This window comes from Amblyomma maculatum, unplaced genomic scaffold (assembly GCF_055883805.1).
Source record: "Amblyomma maculatum isolate TAMU_Amacu unplaced genomic scaffold, ASM5588380v1 scaffold_36, whole genome shotgun sequence".
Taxonomy (NCBI): Eukaryota; Metazoa; Arthropoda; class Arachnida; order Ixodida; family Ixodidae; genus Amblyomma; species Amblyomma maculatum.
Genome location: NW_028146761.1, coordinates 507,850 through 533,283, shown reverse-complemented (window position 1 = coordinate 533,283; position 25,434 = coordinate 507,850). Strand labels below are relative to the sequence as shown.

General features: G+C 43.4%; 1 protein-coding gene across 1 annotated transcript; it reads left to right on the top strand.

Annotated features, from left to right (window-relative positions):
* The first annotated feature begins 1,178 nt into the window (after positions 1 to 1,178).
* On the top strand, positions 1,179 to 25,434 carry LOC146170839 (uncharacterized). The gene is made up of 3 exons (XM_084586743.1): positions 1,179 to 1,294; positions 11,292 to 11,580; positions 25,160 to 25,434. Exons 1-3 carry the CDS (start codon positions 1,230 to 1,232, stop codon positions 25,322 to 25,324), a joined length of 519 nt encoding a protein of 172 aa, XP_084442869.1. The 5' UTR covers positions 1,179 to 1,229; the 3' UTR covers positions 25,325 to 25,434.

Below are 25,434 nucleotides of genomic sequence, written 5' to 3'. Positions count from 1 at the left end.
ACACAATTTTTCGCTTTCCCTTTTAGATACGACTGTGACTGCGGTAAAAACATGTAATAAATAGCGACTTTTAGGTTTGCCACGCTGTTCACAAATAGTTTATATACGCACGGACCGGTCACTAAAACCATAACACCATAACCATAACCATCACTAAAACCAAAACCGGTCACTAAGACCATAACATCAACTCTGCACCATTTAAAACTCCTTCATCATAGGCAGAGGCATGGCGAACTTTTAAGTGGTGGTTAATAAGCGGAACAGTATCTTTAAGATTACATAAACGCCTTCCCATTCACGTGTCTATGCATAATATACAGAAATAATATGTCAGGCTCGAAACAGTTCTGTGAAAGCATTACAGCGCTTTCTTAGGGCAATTTCAAACTCTTTTTTGATTCTGTGATCCCTGCTTTTTATGAAGTGACAGCGTTCTGTTACCACAAATGCCAATAGGTTCAATCATCCTGCCAATCACATTATGAAAACTGAACATTTGGACGCCTTACTTATTATTTGCGCTTTCATTTAGCATTTCAGCATAGGGTGACTTCCTTGACACTATGAGAAATTATTGCGAAAACTTGATACTTTTCTACTTTGTTTCTCAATGTCAGAGGAACCTGGTGGCGGTGTAGATTGGAACCAGTTTACGTGACCTTGAGGAGCAATCGACCTCTCGAACAGTCCCTGTAGATATTTTCACAAGTGTGCGGTGCGATCGCAGGACGACATGTCTGTTGATGCACCAATATGAATAAAAACGTATATGGTATTTCATCTCAAGGTGTTAATTCTGATTTCCAAAAAAAAAACAGAATGGGGTGTGACACAAAATTAGACTAAGATGTAAAACAGCACGGCGAGAATCAAATCGAAATTATTCTTCAAGCTACCACTTTGGGAATAACAATATTGAAATATTTGAGTTCTTGGAAGCATGGACTGAAAACCTATTGAGCTTTGATCGTAGTAGTACTTTCTGCGGTTTTGAATCTTCACTTCTAAAATGCGCTGAAGACAAAAAACACTACGTAAAAATGCAATTATGCATAAACATCCCATCATTATCTGGACTTCATCTAAATCGCGGACTGCCAAATGAGATGAAATATTTATTCTGAATATCATTTTGTTCTTTAGGAGATCATTTCTTCAGACATTTAAATATATATAGGTTGAGGGGCTGCTCAAATGCGTGACACGACCTTCTCTAAGAAGACAATATGACAGCACTGATGTGCACCCTACTTTCGCTGTCTCTGATTTTGGATTCGTTTCCAGTCACAAAGTAAGCACTATATTGCCTGAAATGGTTTTCTAGGATAGGTATACCTGCCTCAGTTTGGATACCGTGTGTTTGTGGTTCCGCTGGGACATCGATACATAGTAATAATTCGTAGAGCTATTTTTAGGCCAATAACTTTAAGGTTACCAACAAGCGAAAAAGGTGCCACAGATTTATGACGAGAAGGCCTGTATTTTCGTCATTCAGCCTCAGACCCTGCGTAATTATTTTAGTCTGAAGCTTATTTGTCAATTTGTCAATAGTCCTATGAAGAAATAGACGTCTTGCATAGGTAGATAGAATAAAGATGAGATATATTATGCTAAAGGGTGCTTCACTTAAGAAGAACTAGGCATCGAAATATTTACCCTGAATTGAAAAAATGTGGCGCAACTACATGAGTTTAAAATATTGATGTAGGCAGCTAACAGCGGAAAGAGCTCAGGATATGTGTGATGGCAAATTCAGCGAAATAGGTCCAAAATCTTTAGTGTACCTAACTCGAAGCTTCCAAATATGAAAGTAAAAAACCTTTGATCACCAATGATGGCGATGACCCTTATCACCAATTTTGGCTTATCACTTATCACCCATGATACTTATCACCAATGATGGCGATGACCCATTGCAGCTTTCCATTGCACTTGCAAACCAAAGTTTTGTTTGTTGCGTCATGCTGGCAAGCAGTACGTTTTCTTCCTTACTCTTGAAATATTCTCAGGTCCGTGTTGTTTCCACAAAAGCTGGTGGGAGAGTTTTTCTTCGCTACTAATTGCTTAGTTTGAAGTCTCTCAGAATGAAGCATATGCTACGAGTCCAATAAAATAAAGTAAAACTATCATTTGTAAATTTCATTGCCTGACATGGAGACATAATAAGTGTTATTATTAGCACTCACGAATGCTTTATTCAGCTAAAGGAAGAACTGGAAATGGACATAGGAAGGCTTGAAGCGGGGTACTAAAGGTGGAAAAGATTTCACATTGGGCTATAGCCCAAACATTTTGTGGGATGTGTAGGCGATCAGAAAAATGGCCGTCTAATGCGAGACCTCAACAGAGGTTGGCGAGGTATCGCATTAGGCAAAAAGGTCTAAAAGAGCAGCCGACAAAAAACGAAATCGGCATGAGAGGCAAAGGTCAGGATTTCAACATTTCGCTATAGAACTTATCTTCGGCTTTAGGGAGAAGTGCTACTTTCACCTAAAAAGATTGCACAATTATGCAGAAATATTGATTCATTGCCTAATATAGTGAGTTTGTGGAATATACTTAAATGATGCCGGAACTGTATGTGCTGACCAAAGATTACACTAAAAATTACAAACAAATGAAAGCATTCAATTCAACAGGCAGGATAGAACTTGTGGAGTTTCAAAGCAAATTTAAAACAGTTATTTATGATATATTTTTAAATATATTATGGACAGAACTAAGCATGTGTTAAAGAAGCGCGACAACCTAAAGCAATCAAGACTGAAGCTTATGTATGCAAAATGCTATAACCGACAAGGCAGGCATTTTCTTTGCCCATGCAGATAATAAAGGATAACTACGTGAGGAATTGACAACTAGAGCTACATAAGTACTCATGTCGATATTGAGAGTCTGATAGAGCAAAGCAACCAGACTTTTCTCTAGTGATCAAGTACAAAGTAAAGAAGTCTTTCTATACAATGAACAGAAACAAAAAACTGTGACGCAAAATCACGGTACTGTAGGTTCGTTTAACGACGCTAAGAGCGTATTTATAAGTACCTGATCAATCTTGTACGCAATTCCCAGTACCCAGCCCATTACTGAAACCTAGGAAGAACTTACTTCTTATTCCTTGAAAAGGTTATGAAAAGGATAGAAAAAATGAAGCATAATCAGTTTTATATCAGTAATTTACAAGATATTTCCCAACGCGTTCAAAAAAGAACTAGAAAGCGTTAGCTTTTCATACTTCCAAAACACCAGGCATAGCTTTGGAAATTTACTACACAAAAGGCCGCATCCATAATCTTAACAGGCGACAAAATGTATGCTCAGAATATACCCATCTTTACACGTAGGTTTCATGGATAGCAAGGAAGATAATAAATAAGCTAAACGTTAGCTCTGATCCATGCTTTGCAGAATGATGATGGTAGTGAGCAATGTGTCAAAGTATCGGAAGGTATATTGTTGCGAAACTGCGACCACATCTTTCAGTATGCGTAATATAATTTCCTCAGGGTTAGGTGACGCAAGGAAGAATTCTCTTCAATTTATTTCAGCGCTTACTCCAGAGGCTTGAACGGGAAGAGTTAGAATTAGGAAATAATGAAGACTTTATCGGTAATATGTGCTTTATGGATAAAATATTGCATTCTCATTACTCAAGAGACAAATCTGAAGTGACTGTTAATGACCTGAAGAGGCGACGTTGAACGGTACAGATAATAGTACTATGCAGAAGGTGGACGCAATGGGAAACAGCCTCGAAAGAGAACAAATATTTACCAGAGGCAGCGAAGTGACTGGAGTGATAAGGACGAATAAATACAAATTTCGTTGAACTCTATCGCATACCAACGACAGCCCCACAGCGTTCAAATCTTGCGTGAAAAGTACGAAGGTGCAATATAGAATTCAAAAATACCTGAAATGTATAAAAATGAAAGGCAAAAGTTGAATTTAAGATCAAAACTGAAAGTCGCAAGGTGATTAAAACTGTGTCCTAAGTGGCACCAGCTAGCACAATGTCTTTAAATGCGCCTATAATACGCAGTCCGACAAAAAGGTGCAGCGAAGAAAATAACAAGCAATAAATAGTGTACATTTGCATCTTTCTTGTTAAATATATACGTTCTTTACAAAAACGCTAGCCAGCTAAAACTTGAAGTCATAAACATTCGAATTCAGGAGCAAAATACCTTAAAACTTGGGTCGCAACAGAAAGTTCATTATGAAGCGCCGACTGGCATTTCGTTAATGAACACGTATACATATTCATCTGAGGCAGGAGTTTTGACAGATCTTCAGAAAGAACAGCGTCAAAAGTCTCTGAATAGTACCCAAAAATGCCGCCAGCTATAGCAAACATTTTTTATCCGCCATTATGTCGCCACGGTAAGAGAAAGGGACCAGTTTCAATTTTATTTTCCCGCATTAACTGAACTAACAAATTTATACAATTAAAAACATGATCTGTAAGTATGATCTGCAATTACCCCCATTTGTAGTGCTTCTAGGTTTCGCTCCTTCTCTTAAGTGCTTCTGACGCAAAGACAATCGAAGAGTTCAGTCAGCCTCCTCTCGATTTAGGCCTTGTGAAAACGCCCACGTTTACGTGCCGCCAAACGTGAATTCGATCCAGTAGCCATAATGGGGAAGGTGAATTGTAGGGCCCTGATACCGAGAAAAGCCTATGCGTATCCAGTGACATTGAGATCAGCATTGTTCTCCCTGTTGTTTACTCGCACCACAGGCTAAAAGATTAATATCCAGAAAGCGTTTTCAACTTTTGGTCCTATATACCATGGAACAACAACGATTGAACATATATACTATGCATTAAAATATTGCAATCATCACAATTATTAGAAAATTATTTCTTTGGTTTAACATGCCTACCTTCTGAGATCTCCAAAATAACATTACACAACAAACCAGGGAGCGTAATGAAAGCTCGCGCTAAGCAGTACGTCAGCTTGCTTAACTCAGGCCTAGCTATCGACGTGAAGTGCTTGGTACATTAAATCCGAGCTTCAAATGTACAGCTGGTCGCCCCCCTTTGAAGCCATCCGAATGTAATCTTAAGGGTAGCAACCAAGGAAATTATATAGAACTTCTGGAGTGGAGGCAGTGAGTGAAAAGTGAAGCCGACGTCCGCCATCTTGCAAGAGGCAAGAAGGAGGTATCACCAAGGGGCCCTTCGATATATAGCGTCCCATTTGCGGCTCAACGCTACTTTGCACTTGTCTGGTTATCTTCACGCTCTTTTGAATAGCATGGGATAAAAATTCACCTAAAAAGTTATGAAAAAAAAAGATGCGCATATTAATCAGCAGCATTATTGGATCCTACGGCACAGCGCATTTATGCAATGTGTATAAATGTTCTGTATTGATTATGTCGAGTATAAGAGCCTCAAGTGTTATGTCGTCGGATAGCTTATGTCGAGTATAATCGCACTAGAGTTATTGTAACTCTTAATTGCCATGAATAATAAAATAAAATAAATAAAAATAAATAAATTATTTTTTTGTATTAAATTCAACTTTCCGCTACAGCTTCAAGTCGTATATCATTAAATAGCTTGTATCGAGAACGAGATATTGCACTATACAATTTGCTGGTATTCGCTAATGAGATTTAATTAGGTGATTTCATTAACAATTGAACTTTAGGCTACAACATCGTCATACATCGTTTAAAAGGTATCTACAAGTATAACTTAAAATCAAATGGTAAACTACGCAAAACGATGTAAAACCGCACTAACGCGGGTCTCACTCTGTTAAAATAAACGCGTGGTAGATGCGAAACTGTCTCAATGTTTACAGACTCAAAGCACGTAATGAGTGATAAGGGCTCCCGGTATTTTTTTTTTTTTTGTCCGCTTGAAAGAAACTAACCTCTGGCGTTGGCACGTGCGTCCCCTCGGTTAGATATTGGCACAAACGTCTGAAAGAAGACATGATCAGTCGTTTCTTTCCTGCACTTCATAATTTCTGTAGCATCATCATAACACTTTTGAAGTTTGAAACATTTTTATTAAAAGGTTGTCATTTTTTCTCACAGCGCTACCAATAGAGTTTGAAAGATGTCGCACTAGTTCTAGAAGTCGCAGTTTTCGAATGCTATTAATATCATTAAAGTAACAGACTTAGTTGATTCAGCGTTTGTAATGCAGGCAACGAATGCCGCTCATTCGGACAGAAACTTTTCATACTGTCAGCGAAGCATACGTGCCGCAATGCAGATGTAAGGGCATATTCCCATCTCGAAACAGTGTTCGTCAACTGTGTGCTCTAATTTTGAAACTCAGTTTACGGATGTGCTATGTGCGCCAAAGCGCAAGAGTGTTTTTTTGGTCCAAGAAGCAGTGAAAAAATCTAGAGAACATTATAATATCTCGGCCCCGACTACACCCACTCTTATGACAATGTAACGCGTATGAAACAAGAAATTGGCAGTCTAAACAGTGTATTTTGACAAGGTGATTTCATCAAGATTTTCTTAAATTCACATGCGCAAACGTGCACGCGAATCGCGCGGGATGCGCTTGCGCTGACCGGCGCCGCGTGCTTTTTGCCCCTTGCAACATGGCCGCCGCTGTCTCGGCCGGCTTCACCCGCTCGCATTGGCGTCCAAGGGGGACCGCCACTCCAGAAGTTCTATATAACCTCCTTGGTAACAACTAGCTAATTGTTGGACGTTCTGTTCCGTAAGTCACTCTGTCATTGTCATTGACAAACTTCTTATTATCAACAACCTTCGCGAAGACCGACGTGCGTTTTTAGTAAACTGTTGATCTGCACTGATAAGGTAAATGCATTCTTATAGTGTAAATGATTTATCGAAAAAAATAGATAGTTTAGGAGTGGTTACTACAATGGCGCCAAAAATAGCCCTGCCGCCAACTTATAATTTATGTCGCGCGGTGCATGTAAAAGTTACTCATTTTGCAAAAAATTGCCAAATTTGTCAAAAGTGTCAGTGGTGTAGACACGAAACAGCGCAAAATAAGTATTTTGGCGAAATGCTTAAAATCCTTGCATCAGTGCGAGCAATCTGCATAATAAATTCGATATAATATTCTGGTTATTTGCCGATGTGTCGCAGGAATTAGGATAAGTGTATAAAGTGAATATTTCATGGCGGGATATATCCCAAAACGATGTTCAATAAGATCGCTTGATATATATAAACCTCATAAATTTCTACTGTCCCTCACGATAATATACTTTCAGACACAAAGCGGCGGTGATTTAGTGTTTATCATATTTTTCTTTAGATTTACAAAACCGTGTTGATTAGTGGCCGAGCTGCAAGACGAGTTGAAGTCTGTCGCATCTTATGTAGAATTTTTTGCGGTGTTCATAGGAACAATTAAGATATTACCTCCTTTAGATTTTCCGGAGAAGTATGACAACGTTGTATTACTGGTGTAAGGTTATTACTGCTCATATACAAAAATATAGTGTTCGCTGTTACCCTATTATTAACCTCAGAGCCTCAGCACTTCGCAGTGTTTTTCTGCCGCAGAAAAAAGGGCACTAGAAAGGATTTCTGAGGTATGATCCGGCTAGAAAGGAGGACATGGTTTTATGATTTATTGAAAAAGAATATTGTATTTCGAGCTATTTTTGCTGTTTAATACTCGTTAACGTATTTTGTTGTCGCGAAAAATGTTTGACCATGTATTTTTGATTAGATAGTTTCGTTTAAGTGAACGTGTCTTGCACAAGTTATCATACTATCTTCAGAAAAAGAGTAACATTATTCACATCAAGGACTTTTTATTTTTGTTCGAATAAAAATTATAAAAATTCACGAATATGGCTCAGGGCATGTGGAGACAAATATGGAGACAATCATGCACAGCAATTCTGGCTGATAATAAACCCAAAGGACGCTCATACCATTAACCTTACGCACGCGGCCGGCAAGGCGGTCAGTGCCACTGGATCGGCTGAATTGTTTAATGGCGCGTTCTCACCTGCAATCACAAAAGAAGCTGGCGCATCACCTCCTGCAACTTATACTGCACTTCCCCCTTTACCCTGTATAACGTTATCCGCTTGTGGTATTTTATATTTAATAGTACATATGAGGCTCTCATCATTATCAGGAATTGAAGAAATTAATTCCAAACTGCTAAAAAACACTAAGCGCATCTCTGTGGAATAGTTGTTGTTCTCGCAGTCACTCGCTACAGGAAGCCTCCCGAATCATTGCAAAGTGGAGAAGGCTGTTCCAGTATACGAATCAAGTGACAAAGAAGCTCCCCTTAATTACCGTCCTATTTCTTTAACAAGCGTACCATGTAAAGTCATGGAACACATCATTTACTCCCATGTCATGAATTTTCTAGACGCTAATAGATTTTTTCATCCGTCACAACAAGGCATCCGCAAGGGCTTCTCTTGCGAAACCTAGCTCACACTTTTCATCCATAATCTACATGCTAACCTTGATCGTAATATTCATACTGATGGCATATTTTTTGATTTGGCAAATGCTTTTGATCTTTACTACTACAGTTAGAGCAGTTTAATTTTGCAGCCTGACGTTCTCACATGGATCAAGGAGTTTATGACTAACCGCTCACAGTTTGGTTTTGTTAACAACCATGTTTCTACCTCCCTTGCTGTAACTTCAGGCCTCCCACAAGGCTGTGTCATTTGTGTTCTGTTGTTCCTGTTCTATACTAATGACTTATCAACACATCTAACATGTAAGATTCGCATGTTTGCCGATGATTGCGTCATCTACAGCACAGTGACTAACACATCCCACCAAGGAGCTCGCCAAAATGGCCTTAACCAGTTTAAGCAATGGTGCGACCAGTGGCTCATGAAACTAAACGCTAACAAGTTCAAGCATGTCTTCTTTAACTGTCGCCAATACCCCCTCATATTTAACTACACTATCATTCCCTCCACTATTGAACACGTGCAATCTTATAAATACCTTGATGTAACCTTAAGCAGTGATCTGACCTTGCGCTCTCATATCTCTAACGTGATATTATCTGCAAACAAATCTCTCGGTTATATAAAACGTCATCTAAGGCGTGCACCAAAGCATGTAAAAGTCATCATCATCATCAGAGTGACTGTGCCAACTTCAGGGCGAAGACCTTCTGATATTTCTCCAATTAACCCGGTTCTGTGCTAGCTACATCTACTTGACCCCTTCGAACTTCTTAACCTCATCTGCCCACTTAACTTACTGCTGCCCCTGCTACGCTTTCCTCCCCTTGGAATCCAGTTTGTTACCCTAAGCGACCATCGCTTATGCTCTCTTCGCACCACAAGTCCTGCCCATGCTCATTTATTCTTCTTGATTTTCATTAGAATGTCAGTAACTTGAGTTGTTTCCCTGACCCGCTCTGTACGCTTCCTATCTCTTAATATTACCCCTACCATTTGTCGTTCCATAGCCCTCTGGGTTGTCCTCAACTTAAGTAGAACCCTCTTGGTTAACCTCCACGTTTCATCCCCATAGGTGAGTAGAGGTAAGATGCATCAGACCTAGGGGAGAATGTGCATCCCAAATATGGTACCCGCATCCTAGCTAACGCAATTGAAGCTTCACAGAATCGCGCTGTAAAATTAATTTACTCTGATTACTCGTTTAATAGCAGCGTAAAAGCATTAAAACTTCAAACCGAGCTTATGAGCCTTAGCGCCCGTCGTCGCATAGCTAGCCTCTGTCTTTTTCATTGGCTTTGCATAGTTCGCTCAATCAGCCCCCTTACATAACCCCGCCATCATGCATATCCCACCGCACTGCACATCCTTTTCATATTGCACGACCACTGTGTAGAACCGCCATTTTCTGGCTCATTTTTACCCGAACAGCGATCGACTGGAACGGCCTTCCCCACGTCATTGCTGTCATCACCTGCCAATCTAAGTTTGCGACAACTGTAACATCACATATTCGAACATTATAAACCTCGCTTATTTGTTAACCAACTCCGAAAGATGTCTTTAAGGTAATAAAATGCAATAAAGATTACAACATCGACAAAATCCGAAGCTTCATGAGCTTTTACCACTGTGATTTGTCACGACATTCTGCATTAAGATTCGCACTTCTTAGTTGCGACATTTAACTCTGTAGGCGTAATTCGACTATATGACTTAGAAATAGCAGATATTATGTTCAATAACTCTGTCTGGGTCGCACCTAATGTACCTCGAAAATAAATGGCAGCGTTGTAAGCTACCTTCATGAACATTTGTAGACTGAAATAGAGTGACGCATTGGTGGTACTTACATTATAGGGCAAACGATGAGTTTTCGCGCGGGAAAACGTAGCATCGAAATGAATACAAAGGGTTACATTAGTGACACATAACCTATTGGGCATGCTTTTTGTACCAGCAATACTAACAGTTCTTTATTTTGCTTCCACATGCTGTGTTAATCTTATATTACTTTCACATCGTCTTTATTACCCCTCTTCTAGGTTTCCTGCTAGCAGTATAAAAAGCGTGTACGCGATACATGATTTCTGGGTATTTTAATACGGAAGTAGTGAGAACCCGGTCTCAAAACAGGATCACGATGCTAGGCTGATCTTTATCCAGTCATAAAAACTACAGAAAATTTGTCTGTGCAATTTTTTCAGAAAATCTGTTGTGACAAAAGAATTTTCCCTAGTTACAAGAGACAAATACTACATAAGTACAGAGAACTGAAAACTACTGCAGAAAGCCTACCGAACAACAAGGAAGTACTAGAGAATTACAGAAAAAAATTGACTTTACGACAGAACTACGCAATATTTCTCGTATTTTTCAAACTGCACTGCTTCAGCTTTTTTCGGCTTGGTCTTTATACACTAACAAGCCGAAGAAATATAGACTGTGCATATTTAAAAAAAAAATAGGCGGTGGCCAGAGGACGATAAACAAACCACTTCCTCATAATAATATTAGTATCATAGTCTGATTTTATTTAAATCGTGTTTGCGATCTTGGTGCACTGAAGCCTATTTAGGATCCAGACCTGGTTTCAGTAATTCATCCACTCATATCCGCTTGACTGAAGCGCCCCGCTCCTTCCTTACCCCTCGCATTCACGCCTTCCAGGCGACGGTTATGTTAACGTGCCTTAAATTTATGCTATGTAATTTTCCGCGTCCCCGGAGTCCACACCTTTAATTTCTTCTCTGCTTTTTAAAATGATTTTTCACTTAGATATTATTAATTGTAAATAATGAAGATCAATGTGCATTGATATAATTCGTTATGCGTTTCTGGCTAATACTGTGAATGCAATTATTTATTTTTCAGCGGCCAGTCCAAAAAACCCAAGCGAGCTCTCAACAACAAAGCTCCAGGTGCCAACCCAGTCTACCCCAGCCCCCCTCTAAATCCCAGTTCAGTCCAGCATGCACATACTCTTGATAAGAATGCAATCCACCCTAGCCGTCCTCTAGGTAGGGGCCCAATTAGTAATACCCAACCTCTAAATGTCCATTCAGTTCACTCCACGCAACATCTAGATATAGATCCAATCGGCCCAAAGCCATTTACAACTGTCAACCCAAACCACCCTAAGCAGCCTGACTGCCCTACTCACGTAAGTATAGTGTGTGTCTTATCACATGTTTTAATGTTTCGCTCCGCAAAACAATTCATATTGTCACGTGCTGAAGATCAGAACCGAGACTCCAAAGGTCAGCAGCCTCCGCTCCTTCTTTTTTGTCAACTCAAAGAAATGCCATTTCGGCAAACGCAAAACGCTTGTCTTTGGCCATTTCGTTGATAAGGACGGTGCTCGGCCGGCTCCTGAGAAGATTCAAGCTGTAACCAGCTTCACAACACAGTATTCAGTGTAAGAACTTCGGAGCGTTTTTAAGTTTCTCCGTTTTATCCCTTAGTTCGCTCACATTGCCTATCTTCTTACGTGCCTTTTGAACTAGGTTACACCTTTCAACTGGACTGGTGACTATGACTCTGCCTTCTACCATCTTAAATTTCCTCGGACGTCGCGCCTGTGCTACGCCGTTTCCGTGCTTCTGCTCCCATCGAAGTTCACACCAACGGTAGTGGTGTCCATGTTGGCGCAGGGCTCATACAGTCCCACTGGGATGCTCAGCATGTAACAGCTCATGCCAATTGGTCACTGATAAAGTCTCAACAAAATTACAGTGACTTCCAAGAGTGTCTCGCACACGTTTTTGCTGAACAAAGATTTCGTTGTTATATATAAAAACTACTTTACTATCGTCCTCGATCATCATTCACTGTGTTGGCTTGTAAATCTCCTGATGTACTAGAGGAGCCATCAACACGCCGGCACTAACAGTCTCTCGCGCTAGCCGCTACCGACTACTGGTTGCGATAGCGAGATTTTTTAAGTCTTTCTGGCGCCTATATCACCTGAGATTCCTGACCTTCTCCACTTTCGCAATGAACAGCGCAACGACATGGCTTTGGGAGCGTCCTTCGAAGCTGCTCGTCATTCACCAGATGCCCATTTTTGTGTTCGAGATAGCTTACTTCAGAAGCGGAGTTTCACCCCCCGGATGTTAGCGTTTTCTTCTCTTGATCGCGTTAATCTACGAATTTCTGTTCTTGAAACGATGCACCACGACGAAACTTCTGGCCACGTGGGGTTCGTCCGGGCCCTTCACCACACACAGGATAGATTTTACTGATAAAAACGCGATTCCATTCTATGCAACCAGTTGTTTACATTGCCAGCGTTAAAGCTTCCTGCATCTCGCCTGCCGGGACCGCTGCAACCTGTCGCTTCTCCGACCGCACCCTTCGAGGACGTGGGCATCACCTTTTGGGCCTTTTTCCACAGGCGTCCAAAAGTAACCGATGGGTTATTGTGCGTGCCGACCACCTCAGACGATACTCGAAGACAGCTGCATTATCATCAGAGACTGCTTCCGAGGTGTCCAAATTTGTTGTGCGGTTTCTATTTCTTCGACACTGTTCGCCTCAAGTTCTAATCAGTGTCCGTTGACCACAGGTTACTACTGACTTTCTTGAAAAACTCCTCTGGTATTGCGATTCTGTCATTCAGGGCCTGGGGCTCGTGGAACGGGTTCGTTGAAATGGCGGGCTCATTGAACGCAAAAATCGCCCTTTCACCACTTTGGTGATAATGTAGTACGTCGATGCCCACCATAAGGACTGGGATGACATCCTACATTTTATCACGTACGCTTATAACTCAGAACAACGCAGTACTACTCTCTGTAGACCGTTCTACCTCATCTTTGCTCCCGTTTCGCAAAGGTGTCTGGATACCCTCCTACTTTTTACCTTCCACGACGACCCTTCTATCGCAGCTAGTCTTGGTCGAGCTGAAAAAACCGCGCCTTGCTTGCCTCCGCATTATTGACCCACAGACTCGCTCTAAGGAGTGTAATCAAGAAAGCAATTTTGACTGGCGCTCCATCCCGTTACCTTTCTTGAAAGAGAGAGAGAGAGAGTAAACTTTAATTGTTTAACGGAATAGCGTGGGTGGTTTCCTCAGTCCAGGATACCATTGGCCTAGGCTGTCGCGCGGGCCCTGGTGAGCAGGCTGCGCTGCTCAGACCCGTGTGGGCCAGCTCTGCCTCCCACTCCGCTTGGCTGAGCGCTCGAGCTTTATATTTCTCTAATTGCTCTTTGCAGTTCCATATCATGTGAAGAATGTCCGAGACTTCATCGCATGTAGTGCATGGGTTATTTTTGAAATTTTCGGGCGAGAGTTTGTGGTACTTGGCTAGGTTTCGGAATGTCCTAGCTTGTATGTTCCTCCAGCTAGGTTAATGCCTCCTGTCTGCTGAGGTCTTTGTGCGGTTCTGCGTATCGTTTTCTTTCTAATTTGAAGTATTGTATTAGTTCCCCGTATGTGAGAGGGGTTGAAGGCTCTGGGGCTGCTGACGCAGGTGCCCGGAAAGTATGCCCTCGGGCTATCCTGTCGGCTGCCTCGTTGCGTCGATTACTTAGTGTGCCGATATCCACATGGTTGTGTGCTTCATGTTGCCCGTCTTTTTTTCCTACTCCCTTATTCGGTGTACCTGTTTGCATACGCGCCCCAGGAGGAAGGCACGATAGGCCTTTTGGGAATTGCTCAGTATTATGTGTTTTCTACCTTGGCTGCGGGCGTGTTTAAATGCAAGGGTGATTGCAACTTCCTCTGCATCTTCTATGTAGTTATTGGTCTTGATCGATGAGCTGGTCACCTCTCTTCTGATGTGGTCAACTGTGGTGGCTACCGCCGCTTTTCTCCCGAGATATGGACTGACGTCTACATAGGGTATGTCGCTATTGTTTCTGACGACGTTGTTTTCTATGTCGCGACTTCTCGTTTTTCCTCTTTCGCTGTTGTGTAGGGGGTCTATGTTTTTGAGAATTGGAAGGATCTGGTATTCAGCTCTGCTTTCGGGAGTGAGTGTTTCTCTTAGGGGATTAGTTTTCTCGTCGATGGGTCGTCCCATAATGTTCAGTAGGTGTCTACCAGTCCGACTTTGTTCTAGCCTGCGTTCTTGACAGACCAGGATTGCTTCTTTGTGTTCTTCGCAAGTGTCCGAGATGCCCATTGTCATAACAGCCTCATTGGATGCATTACTTGGTAATCCGAGCGCTAGTTTATAAGCTTTCCAAAACTTCGCGTCAATTTTCTGTGATTGCGTTCTGGTGACGTTGTGGTACTGGAGGCTATAGGTCCAGCGGGGGACTATCATCGCCGTTACTATTCTGATCGCGTCCTTCTTTTTTAATCCTCCGTCCCTGTTTGCTATTCTTCGAATCATGCCGCAGACCTGACTGGTTGCCCGAGTTAAACGGCATGCAATGCGCCCCTGAAAAAACCCGAGTTCATTAGAAGCAGATAGACCACCTTACAAATTGGCTGGCTAACCTCAACAAGGACGTGAACATGGCCACATCGGAAATGCCGTGCACACAATCCTCGGAGGTGATTGACACCCGATTACTCCACATGTGGGAAGCTCACTCGAGCTTGCAGAAGCGATGGCTTAAAAACAAACACAATCGCGCCCTGAAGCTCCGCATCTCCGCTCTCATAAGGGAAATGGAGACGCACGCGGCACAGCTCAGTCACCAGCAATGGGGTCAAGTATGCGACCGCCTTGCTGGAAACCTAGGACTTAAGGACACGTGGCGGTTGCTACGATGCCTTCTTGAACCCGATCACGCCAAGAATGTACAGCAGAAAAATGTGACGCGTCTTATCCATGGCATAGACATGGACAACGACAACATTATTCAATCCTTAAAAGATACATACCTCACAACCACACCGAAGACACCCTTACCACAGTACCTTGGAACCCAAAACCATGAGCTAGACGAAGACATCACAAAGTATGAAGTCAGAGCAGCCATGCTCCAACTCCGCACTACGTCTGCTCCAGGAGCCGATCAGGTCACGAACAAAACACTTAGAAACCTCGATGAAAACTCCATCCAGGCAATAACAGAACTCTTTAACAAACACTGGCAAGAGGGAACGCTTCCCTCAGAGTGGACACACGCTCAGGTTACCTTTATACCTAAACCCGGCAAACCGCTCACTCTTTCAAACCTTAGGCCCATTTCGCTAACTTCATGTCTTGGTAAACTTTTTGAACACGTTGTCTTGAATCGGCTACATACACACATGCAAACCCGCGACCTTTTTCCTCACACAATGCTGGGTTTCCGCAGCCACCTATGCACCCAAGATGTCATGCTACAGATATCAGAAGAAATTCTCCATCCCCGACACTGCAAACGCACAAGAGCATTGCTGGCTCTAGACTTGCAAAAGGCATTTGACAATGTCTGTCACTCCTCTATATTGGATGCACTATCCACTCTGAATGTGGGAAACCGAACACATGCCTACATTTCAGCATTTCTCCGGGATCGCACAGCAGAAATTCGGTTCGGCCCCCTAAAATCCCCCACTTTTACCCTCGGTAATAGAGGCACTCCGCAGGGATCAGTCCTTTCCCCCTTTTTATTTAACATCACACTCATTCCCATGGCTAAAAAGCTGTCACAGATCCCAAACCTCTCCCATTCTCTATATGCAGATGATATCACCCTGTGGACCACCACTGGGAATGTAGGTAGCATGGAAGAAACTCTTCAGGAGGGGGCAGACATGGTGTCAAGATGCGCAGCTTCAATAGGCCTTGCATGTTCCTCCACCAAATCCGAGCTCCTGATACTCCACCCAAGCCCGCGGAAACACCCCCCACCCCCTATGCTCATCACCGTAGATGGTCAGCCAGTACCACAAGTTCACAAACTTCGAATACTAGGTATGTTCATACAAGACAACGGCCTTAACACGGATACACTCTCCAGACTGACTAACACAACACATCAGATCACCCGCCTAATCAAACGTATAGCCAACAAGCACTGTGGAATGCGCGAGCATGACCTCAGACGCTTAGTACAGGCATTTATTATAAGCCGTATTCTTTACTCGATTCCATATTTATATCTAACAAAAACAGAGACCGACAAGGTGGATGCTCTCATCAGACACGCTTATAAGGCAGCTCTCGGCTTACCTAAGCGCACCCCAACCTATCGACTCTTAGGCATGGGAGTTCATAACACCCTCAGCGAACTGGTGGAAGCCCACCGCATCGCCCAACTAGGACGGCTCTCCACTACCCCAACTGGTCGCTACATTCTTTCCTTTCTCCAACTTAGACCGTTAGATGCCTCTCCAGTAGAAACTTATGCAGTTCCAAAGACAGTCTGCGATCACCTCACTGTCCACCCACTTCCGAAAAACATGCATCCCCTTCATAACCAGGCCAGACGGAGAGCGAGAGCACGTGCTCTACACATAGCACATGCGAACGAACCCGACACGGTCTACGTGGACGCCGCAGAATATCCACACCGCTCAGCTTATGCGATATGCGCGGTATCCAGCCGCTTCGAACACATCACATCAGCCTCTATCATTACACGAACGTCCGTAGAAGCGGAAGAATCCGCTATAGCCATTGCGATAGTCTCTTCCACTGCCACCCTTATCCTCAGCGATTCTAAAACTGCCATACAAAATTTCGCCCGAGGCCAGCTACATGCTGCCTCTCACAAAATCTTAACTACCAACGTTCAAACACCCCGACCCATAGACCTTGTCTGGGTACCAGCCCATTCCGGCAACCCCGGTAACGAAGCGGCCAATTCTGCTGCTCGAGCATACGTCGACCGAGCAACAGATACCGAGGACCTAGGCAGTGCCAGAGATCGGCTGATCACCTACAACGACATTACACTACACTACCGGTCTGAAAGACTTCACTACCCTCCCCCACACCCCTCCTTAACTAAACCACAACAAATAACATGGAGACACCTTCAAGCCCGCACCTTTCCCTCCCCAGCACTGCTGGCACTCTTCTCCCCCTCTACTCATCAGTCCGTATGTTCCCTCTGCGAGGCCCCGAGAGCTACATTCGAACATATTATGTTCAGATGCCCGGAGTTTCAACCACCGGCCGAATGGCGCCTTACGGACAGCGAGGCTTGGGAGATCGCGGTCTCCAGCTCAGAACCGGCTCCACAAAGGAGACTGGTCGCCTGGGCTGAAGCGGACGCCGTCAGGCACTGCCTGCTGGCCACCACCCGTGATCAGGAGCCGGCCCAGCCCTTGTAACGAGTATTTCGCGGCTCCACTAAATAAAGTTTTTCACCACCACCACCATTCAAGTAATAACTGTTTCCCAAGAAAGGAAAGGTGCAATAATTGTCGCGCTTGTTCTGTGGACACCTGACAGCGCCGTAAAAGAAGAAAGCACATTGTAAATGCAAGTGGAAAGAGAGAAAGTGGACCTGCAGTGGAGGGCTACGTAGTAATTTCGACCACCAGTGATCTGAAACGTCCACTGACATCGCATAGCACACGGGCACCTCTCCTTCTGCTTGCGACACGCTCAAAACAATTGAAAAAAGTTTAATGCAGGTTAAATATCTGTCCTCATACGACGCCGTGTTAATGAGAGGGTTAAAATATGCAATTTTTAGCAATCTATAATAGCTTGAACACTTGTCATACGCGGTCTACAGTCATCATCATCATCATCAGCTGGACTATATTCTCTGCATGGCGACAGCCCCTCCAATATGCCTTCAAATAACTCGTTCCTGTGCTAGCTGCATCCACTTGACCCCAGCAAACTTGTTACCCTCATACGCTCATCTAACTTTCTGTCGCCCCCTGATCCGCTTTCCTTCCCTTGGAAGCCAGTTGCCTTATGCGATCATTGATTACCACCTCTTCGCACTAGATGTCCTGCTCAAGCTCATTTCCTATGGTTTCTACTAAAATCTCAGGAACTTGGGTTATTTTTCTGACCCAATCTGCACGCCTATCTCTCAACGTAAACCCAACAATTTTTTGTTCCGTAGCTCTCTACTCCGACCTAAACTTAAGTAGAACCCTTTTCGTTAGGCTCCACGATTCAACCCCATTGGCGAGTACAGGTAAAATGCAGCTGTTGTATGCTTTATTGAACGATACCGGCAAGCTGCTAGTCATAATCTGCGAGTATTTGACAAAAAATCTCCATCCCACACTTGTTCTCCTTGTTATTTCTCTTTCATGGTCCGGATATGCGGTTACTACCTCTCAGTAGACATATTCGCCTACGACTTGGACTGCTTCGCTACATAATCTAAAACCGCCGTTCTTTCCCTAAGCTTTTGAGCATTGCTTTAGTCCTCTTCATATTGATTTTCAAGCCTACCTTTTTGCTTTTACTGTATATATCTGCATACATGCTTTGCAGTTCAGCCCCTGAGTGACCTAGAAAGGCAATGTTATCAACGAATCGCAGATTACGGAGATATGTTTGATCTACCATTGTTACTAACTGCTCCCATTCCAAGTCTCCGTACTTTCCCTTAACAAGCTTTGAAAAGTGCCTGGGAGATGGTGCCTCATTGCTTAGCACCTTTCTTTAGAGGAATTGTGTTACTTTCTTTGTGCAGAGCTATGTTTCTTGTGCAGCTACTATATATATCTGCGAGTAATTTCACATACCCGTTGAGTACACATTGATTTCGCAATGCTTGCATGACAGCCGATGTTTAAACCGAGTCAAATTATTTCTTTTAATCAATGCTCTTTGTAAGGGCTGGTTATATTTTGAACATTTTTTATTACCTAGTTGATTTAATATGACGATGTGTAATGTGCCCCTTCGAGAAACCTTAGTTTTTTGCTTGATTGAAGTCTAAGGTTATCATGACTCTATTAGTCATCACCTTAGTACATACCTTATATGTAACAGAGAGGAATCTCAGTGCCGTTTAATTTTTCAAGTTTTAGCGTCCTCTTTCGTATGACATATTTTATTCGCGTTTTTTAAGGGCTTCAGTTCCGTGAGTAACACCAGGCATTTAGTTTATAGGGTCGCCATTTTTCGTAACATTACATTTCACCGTCCTTCAATTAATGTGCAGTTATCTGATCCTGTCAAGCTGCTTTCCCCTTTTCATAGGTTCTAGAGCTTTATTTAGCTCGTCCTTCATCACTTGCGGAACGTCTCAGTGCTTTTCCATGCTTCCAATCTTATTATTGTACTGACCACACTGGGTACTGTACAGATCAGTATAGAACTCGTCTGCTGCTTTTAGTATCTTTTCAATATTCGTGATGACATTGCCCGCATTGTCTTTTAGCGTATAGAGCTGATGTTTGCCTATGCCCAATTTCTACTCAACCGCTTTAAGGTTTTTTTAGTTCGTTACAACATAGTCAATTTTCTCCGCGTTATACTTCCTTACATCGGCCACTTTACGTTTATTGAGTAGCTATGATATCTCTTCCAGTTCTATCAGCCTGTAGGTTGGAAGCTTCTATACTTCGGCGTTTTTTAACGAAATCTTTCGTCTCCTTACAGAGCTTACAGGTACACTCTTTAACAATCCCACCGCCTACTTCTTCAGCGTACTAAGTAATGATATCTCTGAAAACACAGTTCATTGCTTCTAGGCGAATGTCATCATCCTCTATCACAGCCGAATTCTTTAGCGAGATCTCGAACTTTTCTGTCCTTCTCCTTGCTAATCTATTTCGTCCCCTTTTCAGATGTAGGCTCATTCGAGACATCATTATCCTGGAGTCGCTACATCGCACCTTCCCAATTATTTCTTTCTCCTACATAATGAAGGGGTTAGAACGCAGTATGATGTCAATTTCATTTTTAGTCTCCCCGTTAGGAGTTTTTCATAAGCACTCTCTGTTTTCCGTTTGCAGAATAAGATATTGATGACTCTAAAAGGCCCACTGTCCACCCTCCGGTCGAAAATATTTTCTTCCCCGGTGACTGTCAGACTTCGCCCTAGAACGCAAGGCCGCAAAATGTTTTTGAAAGAGTAACTAATTACGCAGTTACAGTCATCGCAATCACCCGATTCTGTCATGCTTCTCTCCTTCCGTTCCCTCGCAAAGGTTTTTCACTCTCCTGCCCGAGGTCGTCTAGCCTCCGCAAGACAAATTCCCCTTCCTCCTCCGCGTTTGGCGGGAGTTGGGGCGTGGCACTCCGCGAGCGCGAAAAGCAAAACAAAAAAACGGCCGAGGGAGCGCCGCCGCTGGATTCAGTCTGGCCGTGGCGAGGGAAAAGCGCGCAGCGAGCGGTAGACATCCATCCTTCTCCCGTCAGTCAGCGAGACGAACCAATGGACGTCGTTCGCGGTACGTACGTCATTGATGTGGCCCGTCGGGCCAGCGCAGGAAACGGGGAAGCTGGCTTCCCAAAGGAGAGCATGAGAGAGCTTTGAATTGTATTTTCGATGCTTTGCTACGCGCGTGTCACTGTAGCATTTTGCACAAACTAGCTCCGGTACCTGATCGAAACACTGGGCTCCTTTGCTTAAAAGGGTCTTCCCTGGACAGTGGCCCTCCAAGGTATTGCACTGTGCGCACTCAACTAGTAAATTCCCCCTGCTATTACTAGAACCAATACCATAGTCATCCCTTGCTTGCCTCCTGTCTGCTTGCTCCCTACCTGGGTACTGAGGTCGCTCAATAGTACAATATATTGCGTCTTTGCTTCTCGCATTGCCGATATAACATCTTAGTAGAAGAAGGTTTCAACTAACTGGTCACCATGAATACATCTAGGTGAGTATGCATGTACAACCTTCAGTTTACACTGATTTTTAAGCTTAACTACAATGCCTGCCACCCCATAATTATTCCTCTAAAATTCCTCTGTAATGCGACTTATGTCCTTATTGACCACAAAACCTACTTCTAGTTTTCGCATTTTTGGTAAAGCTCGGTAACGTAGCAGATGATTGTCCTTCAGTACAGTGTATGCCTCATTCGGCCCCCGAACCCCATTAAGCCCAATGATATCCCATTTCATGCCCTCAAGTTCCTCAAACAACGCTGCTAAACTTGCCTTACTAGCTTGGGTCTAGCAATAAACGTGCCTACGCTCAGGTTTCAATAGCTGCCTGTATGAAGCCGGACATTTTTAGCATCCCACTTAACGTCACAGGTCTGAGCGGCGCCGTGATCAGTTGCTAAGCAGCCGCTGGTGACTGAGGGCCGGGGTTTTATAAGAGTATTCCTGGAAGGCTGTGGCCAATCACTGCATCAGGGTGGCCAACTTCTGTTCTGGTATGGGAGTGCGTTGCCGGAGGTGCTAACCGGAATCAGGTCGCATCCCAGACTTCTTTATGCAATTCCATTCACAAGCCTATTTTCTTATACCGGTGGAGAATTGGGCGGCACCGGGATTCGAACTGCGATCTTCTTGCTTGCACTGCGCATCTTCTACCTCTAGGTGATAGCTGATATCAGTTTCTTCATAAAAAGGCGCGCTGAACGACTTTGTTGAACACGTCGACAGCGAAAGCGAATTCATCAAATCTGCGCGACTCGGGAGTCGCCACCCGGGTGCGAAAAGCGCACGAACTGGCCCACTTTAACAACTGCCCTTTACACACTAAATCACATTGCAAGAGCAAGAAATGAAATAGCATTTATAAGGTGCAATGTAGCCCCCCATATCTCGTTTATACAAATTTCTGGTCGCCCAACGGCTCAGAAGGAAGCGCAAGATTACTGCAGCTAGAACGCGTCTCGAGCGGTGTGTTGTTCAACGCAACGCCGAAAAGATTCCGTTTGCAGCCTCAGCATTCACTCCGACAAGTTCACAAATCCTGCAGCTCCGCTGAGAGCACACTGCAGAGATGACGGAAGCGAGAGTTGCGGACGGGCGCTCACACCATATGCTACTCTCTGGTTGTCGCTAGGTCCCTATTCTTTCGCATCAACGCCAAGCCAGATCGCGCCTTGGACTGGGCAGCGATTTAGTAAACTGCTTACTCAAATAAAGCCGTTATTGCCAACCCCCTTGTCTTAAAATAAAATGAAGATATTAATTATGGCGCAGCATGTTGACTGCTGTTGTGATCTACCATAGATCAGCAAGGCAACGTTGCCAGTTCATCAGTAGCCGTGCTGGACGACAAACTGCCTCCATTTTGAACCGTCACCCAGAAATTTCATTCGTAAAAACCGAGTTCCAGATCGCTGCACACCGAATCACGTCCTGGTAACAACTTGTTGGCATGCGAGAGGAGCGCAGAGATCAGGCGGAATGCTTGGACTCTCAGTGACAACAGATTTATTTTCTTTTATGAACCGGCTACTTTTCCGGTAGCCAGTCGACTTCGGTCGGTTATGGTTGGTTAGTTTTCGCTAGCAGCGCTGCTGCCTAGCTGTGGCGCCTTTCAGGTTCACCACAAGCTTTAGGAGAGGACATAATGTATACAAGAAGATCGGATGAGCCCCGACTCACCAGCTGCTGCTGCTACGTAGTTTTGATATGAAACTTGCTTGAATTGCTGTTTTAACCCTTACCGGCATCCCGGTCCGGGTCAACAATCCTCAATGATGTTTTTATTGAAACGAACGTGGGTACTATTTAGAAGAACAATATATCTAGCACAATCTTCTGATGCTAGTGCCAGGGATACACGTACGGCCTTCGAGAGATGTGGCAGGCGCGGGATATGGAGGCATGCATTGCTGCCTTCGGACGCTGTTTGATTGCGCCCTGACCGAGGAGAGCAGTTAGGCATTACAAACACTGCGTAATAAATCCCTATTGTAAATGCAGCTTCGTTCAGTCAATTACGATATAATGCATTTCGTCCGCTATACCTAATTGCCAATTTTTTTGCGGCAGCCGAGAACGGCGGCAAGCTGTGTAATAAAGGAGAGCCGCGACTCGTGTTTTATGATCAGCAACTTCGATCAAGCGTGAAGACGGTAGAGCTAGCCGTTCAACAAGGCCATTAGCCAAATTATATGCACGTACGAAGAGATAAATGTACCGAACTTCATTGGCGTTGATTTAATTGGAATCCAGAGTGGCTCCAATTACTGCCACAATGCGCTGGCCTTCATCGATACGAAAAGTCACTGAACAGCACAGCTGATCTGAAAGAAATTAGTTTTTTTTATTTACATTTCACACACCTATTTTGCTCAATGTATATTGTCTCGGCAACAATGAAACACAGTGTCGCTTAGACCAGCGATTTGCGCACAATCCAAAGCCGTGCTGAGCCAGTATCCTCGTCACGCTACACGCAGAATGTTTATTTATTTATTGACACGATGAAAATATTTTTCCAACATCAAAGGACGTTTATTTTATCACGCAGCAAAAGAGGAGCACTGGCCAGAAGGTGTTGAAGTGCGGAGCGCGATATTCTGCAATAGCTGCTTGTCTGCTGGTCGACCTCGTGGAACATTTGAACACGCGGAATCCTTAGCAAAGAACGACCGAAATGGAGGAAACAAACGCCATCAGCAGCAACTTATACGAATTTGTTGCTTCTCGAACAGCGGGATGTAGCTGAGCAAGAGTGCAAATCAGGTGGTTGATCTTGCCGGCCAGCATTTCCAGATTTATGTCACATCCGCCTAAACTCCAGTTTCGGCGTCCACCCCGTTCCTCCCGACTGTAATTAGGGCGTACCTGCACCGCGTTTTAACAAGCGATTTCGTATTTTTCATCGACAGAATTCACAGCACATTAACACGCATGAATAATAAAGCACCCTCGTTCTAACCACTGAAGTTTATGCAAAGAAAACCGTTTGCACTTTTCTTTAAGCTACTTTTCACGTCAGTTGACTTTTGATCTTCACGCTGACTTCAAGCCTGAAATTTGGTGGGAAGATAGCTACGCAAAGTGATTGTGGCTTAAGTACTAACATGACCTCGAAGCTGTTTGAAGGTGATCAGAGCCACCTGCTGACTTTGGCTTTACCTCGCGTTGTGACGCTATCGCTTCAAAACCTCAGTGGTTTAAATTCTCTCGTAGCCTGAGTCAATTTGGGAAGTTAAACCCCATAATTAGATACAGTTATCATCCGCTTATCGTGACTCACTATACTAGTACATTGTAAATTTCTCTCACTGAAAAAACTGGATTTCTTATTCGAGCTGGGCATGATTTGTGATCAGTCACTTAGCTCGATTGTTTTGCATTTCCTATAAATGTCTTAATTCTCTAAATCTAAGCCTTCTTGCTAATATTAAGGCTGGTAAACCGACTAGAATTTCATTTTAAGAGATAGCCGCTTTGCGCCCTTTAACTTCGTATTCTATTATGTTTTGTGTGTTCCGCTTGATGGTCCTCTAAAAATCGGAAGGTGTCGAGTTTAGACTTCACCCTCTTTTGGAACCTTTTAACTTAACCGTCCATTACTGCATAAATGTTATTGGCACGACCACTCTCTGTGCCCCTGCATCGCCGTGCCCATTGTCACTTCTTACCTCCCTCAGTCAAAAACGCAAGCTTTAATCACATATGTGACCATTTTCTGAATGGCGGTGACTGGGCATTCTTGCTTTCGATGTGGTGCCCTCTTTGTTAGGACATAATATTTGTACTTCGAAATGAATATACAGTACATATTCAATACATTTTGCTTATTGTACAGCTTCAATCCTTGTATTTTATCCCTGACGCCCTTGCGTCACCATGAATGGGAATGCAAATGGAGGCATGATGACTGGAACATTAGAAATAAATATTTGAGGTGTATTTTCAGACATAAAATAAAGGTACAGAAAGTAAACATACTTGGTCGCTTTCAGTTCTCTTTGCTCGTACTTTTACTGTGCTTCTTCTTCTTTCTAGTGTCCAAAAGGAATAAAGCCAGGACAAGTGTGCGCTCCAGGTTGCAAGTGCGGAAATGTTCCCCATTTACCTTATGGGCTATTTTTTTGCCACCCGGACAAAAAGCTTGAAAAACCCCAGGGTGCGATACATGAGCATGGATTGAGAAGAAAAACCAGAACGTAGCACCCGTATTTCCTATCAGGTTTCTATTCTGGCTTGCACAAGGTTCCTGTATGGATGCAGACCACATAACAATACCGAAGGCAAATAAAGCTGACAAAACAAACAATTGA

Coding starts and splice junctions, on each gene's coding strand:
- LOC146170839 (XM_084586743.1), top strand. CDS start 1,230: ATGACAGCACTGATGTGCACCCTACTTTCGCTGTCTCTGATTTTGGAT. Junction 1,295..11,291: donor GATTCGTTTCCAGTCACAAA/GTAAGCACTATA, acceptor TTTATTTTTCAG/CGGCCAGTCCAAAAAACCCA. Junction 11,581..25,159: donor AGCCTGACTGCCCTACTCAC/GTAAGTATAGTG, acceptor TCTTCTTTCTAG/TGTCCAAAAGGAATAAAGCC.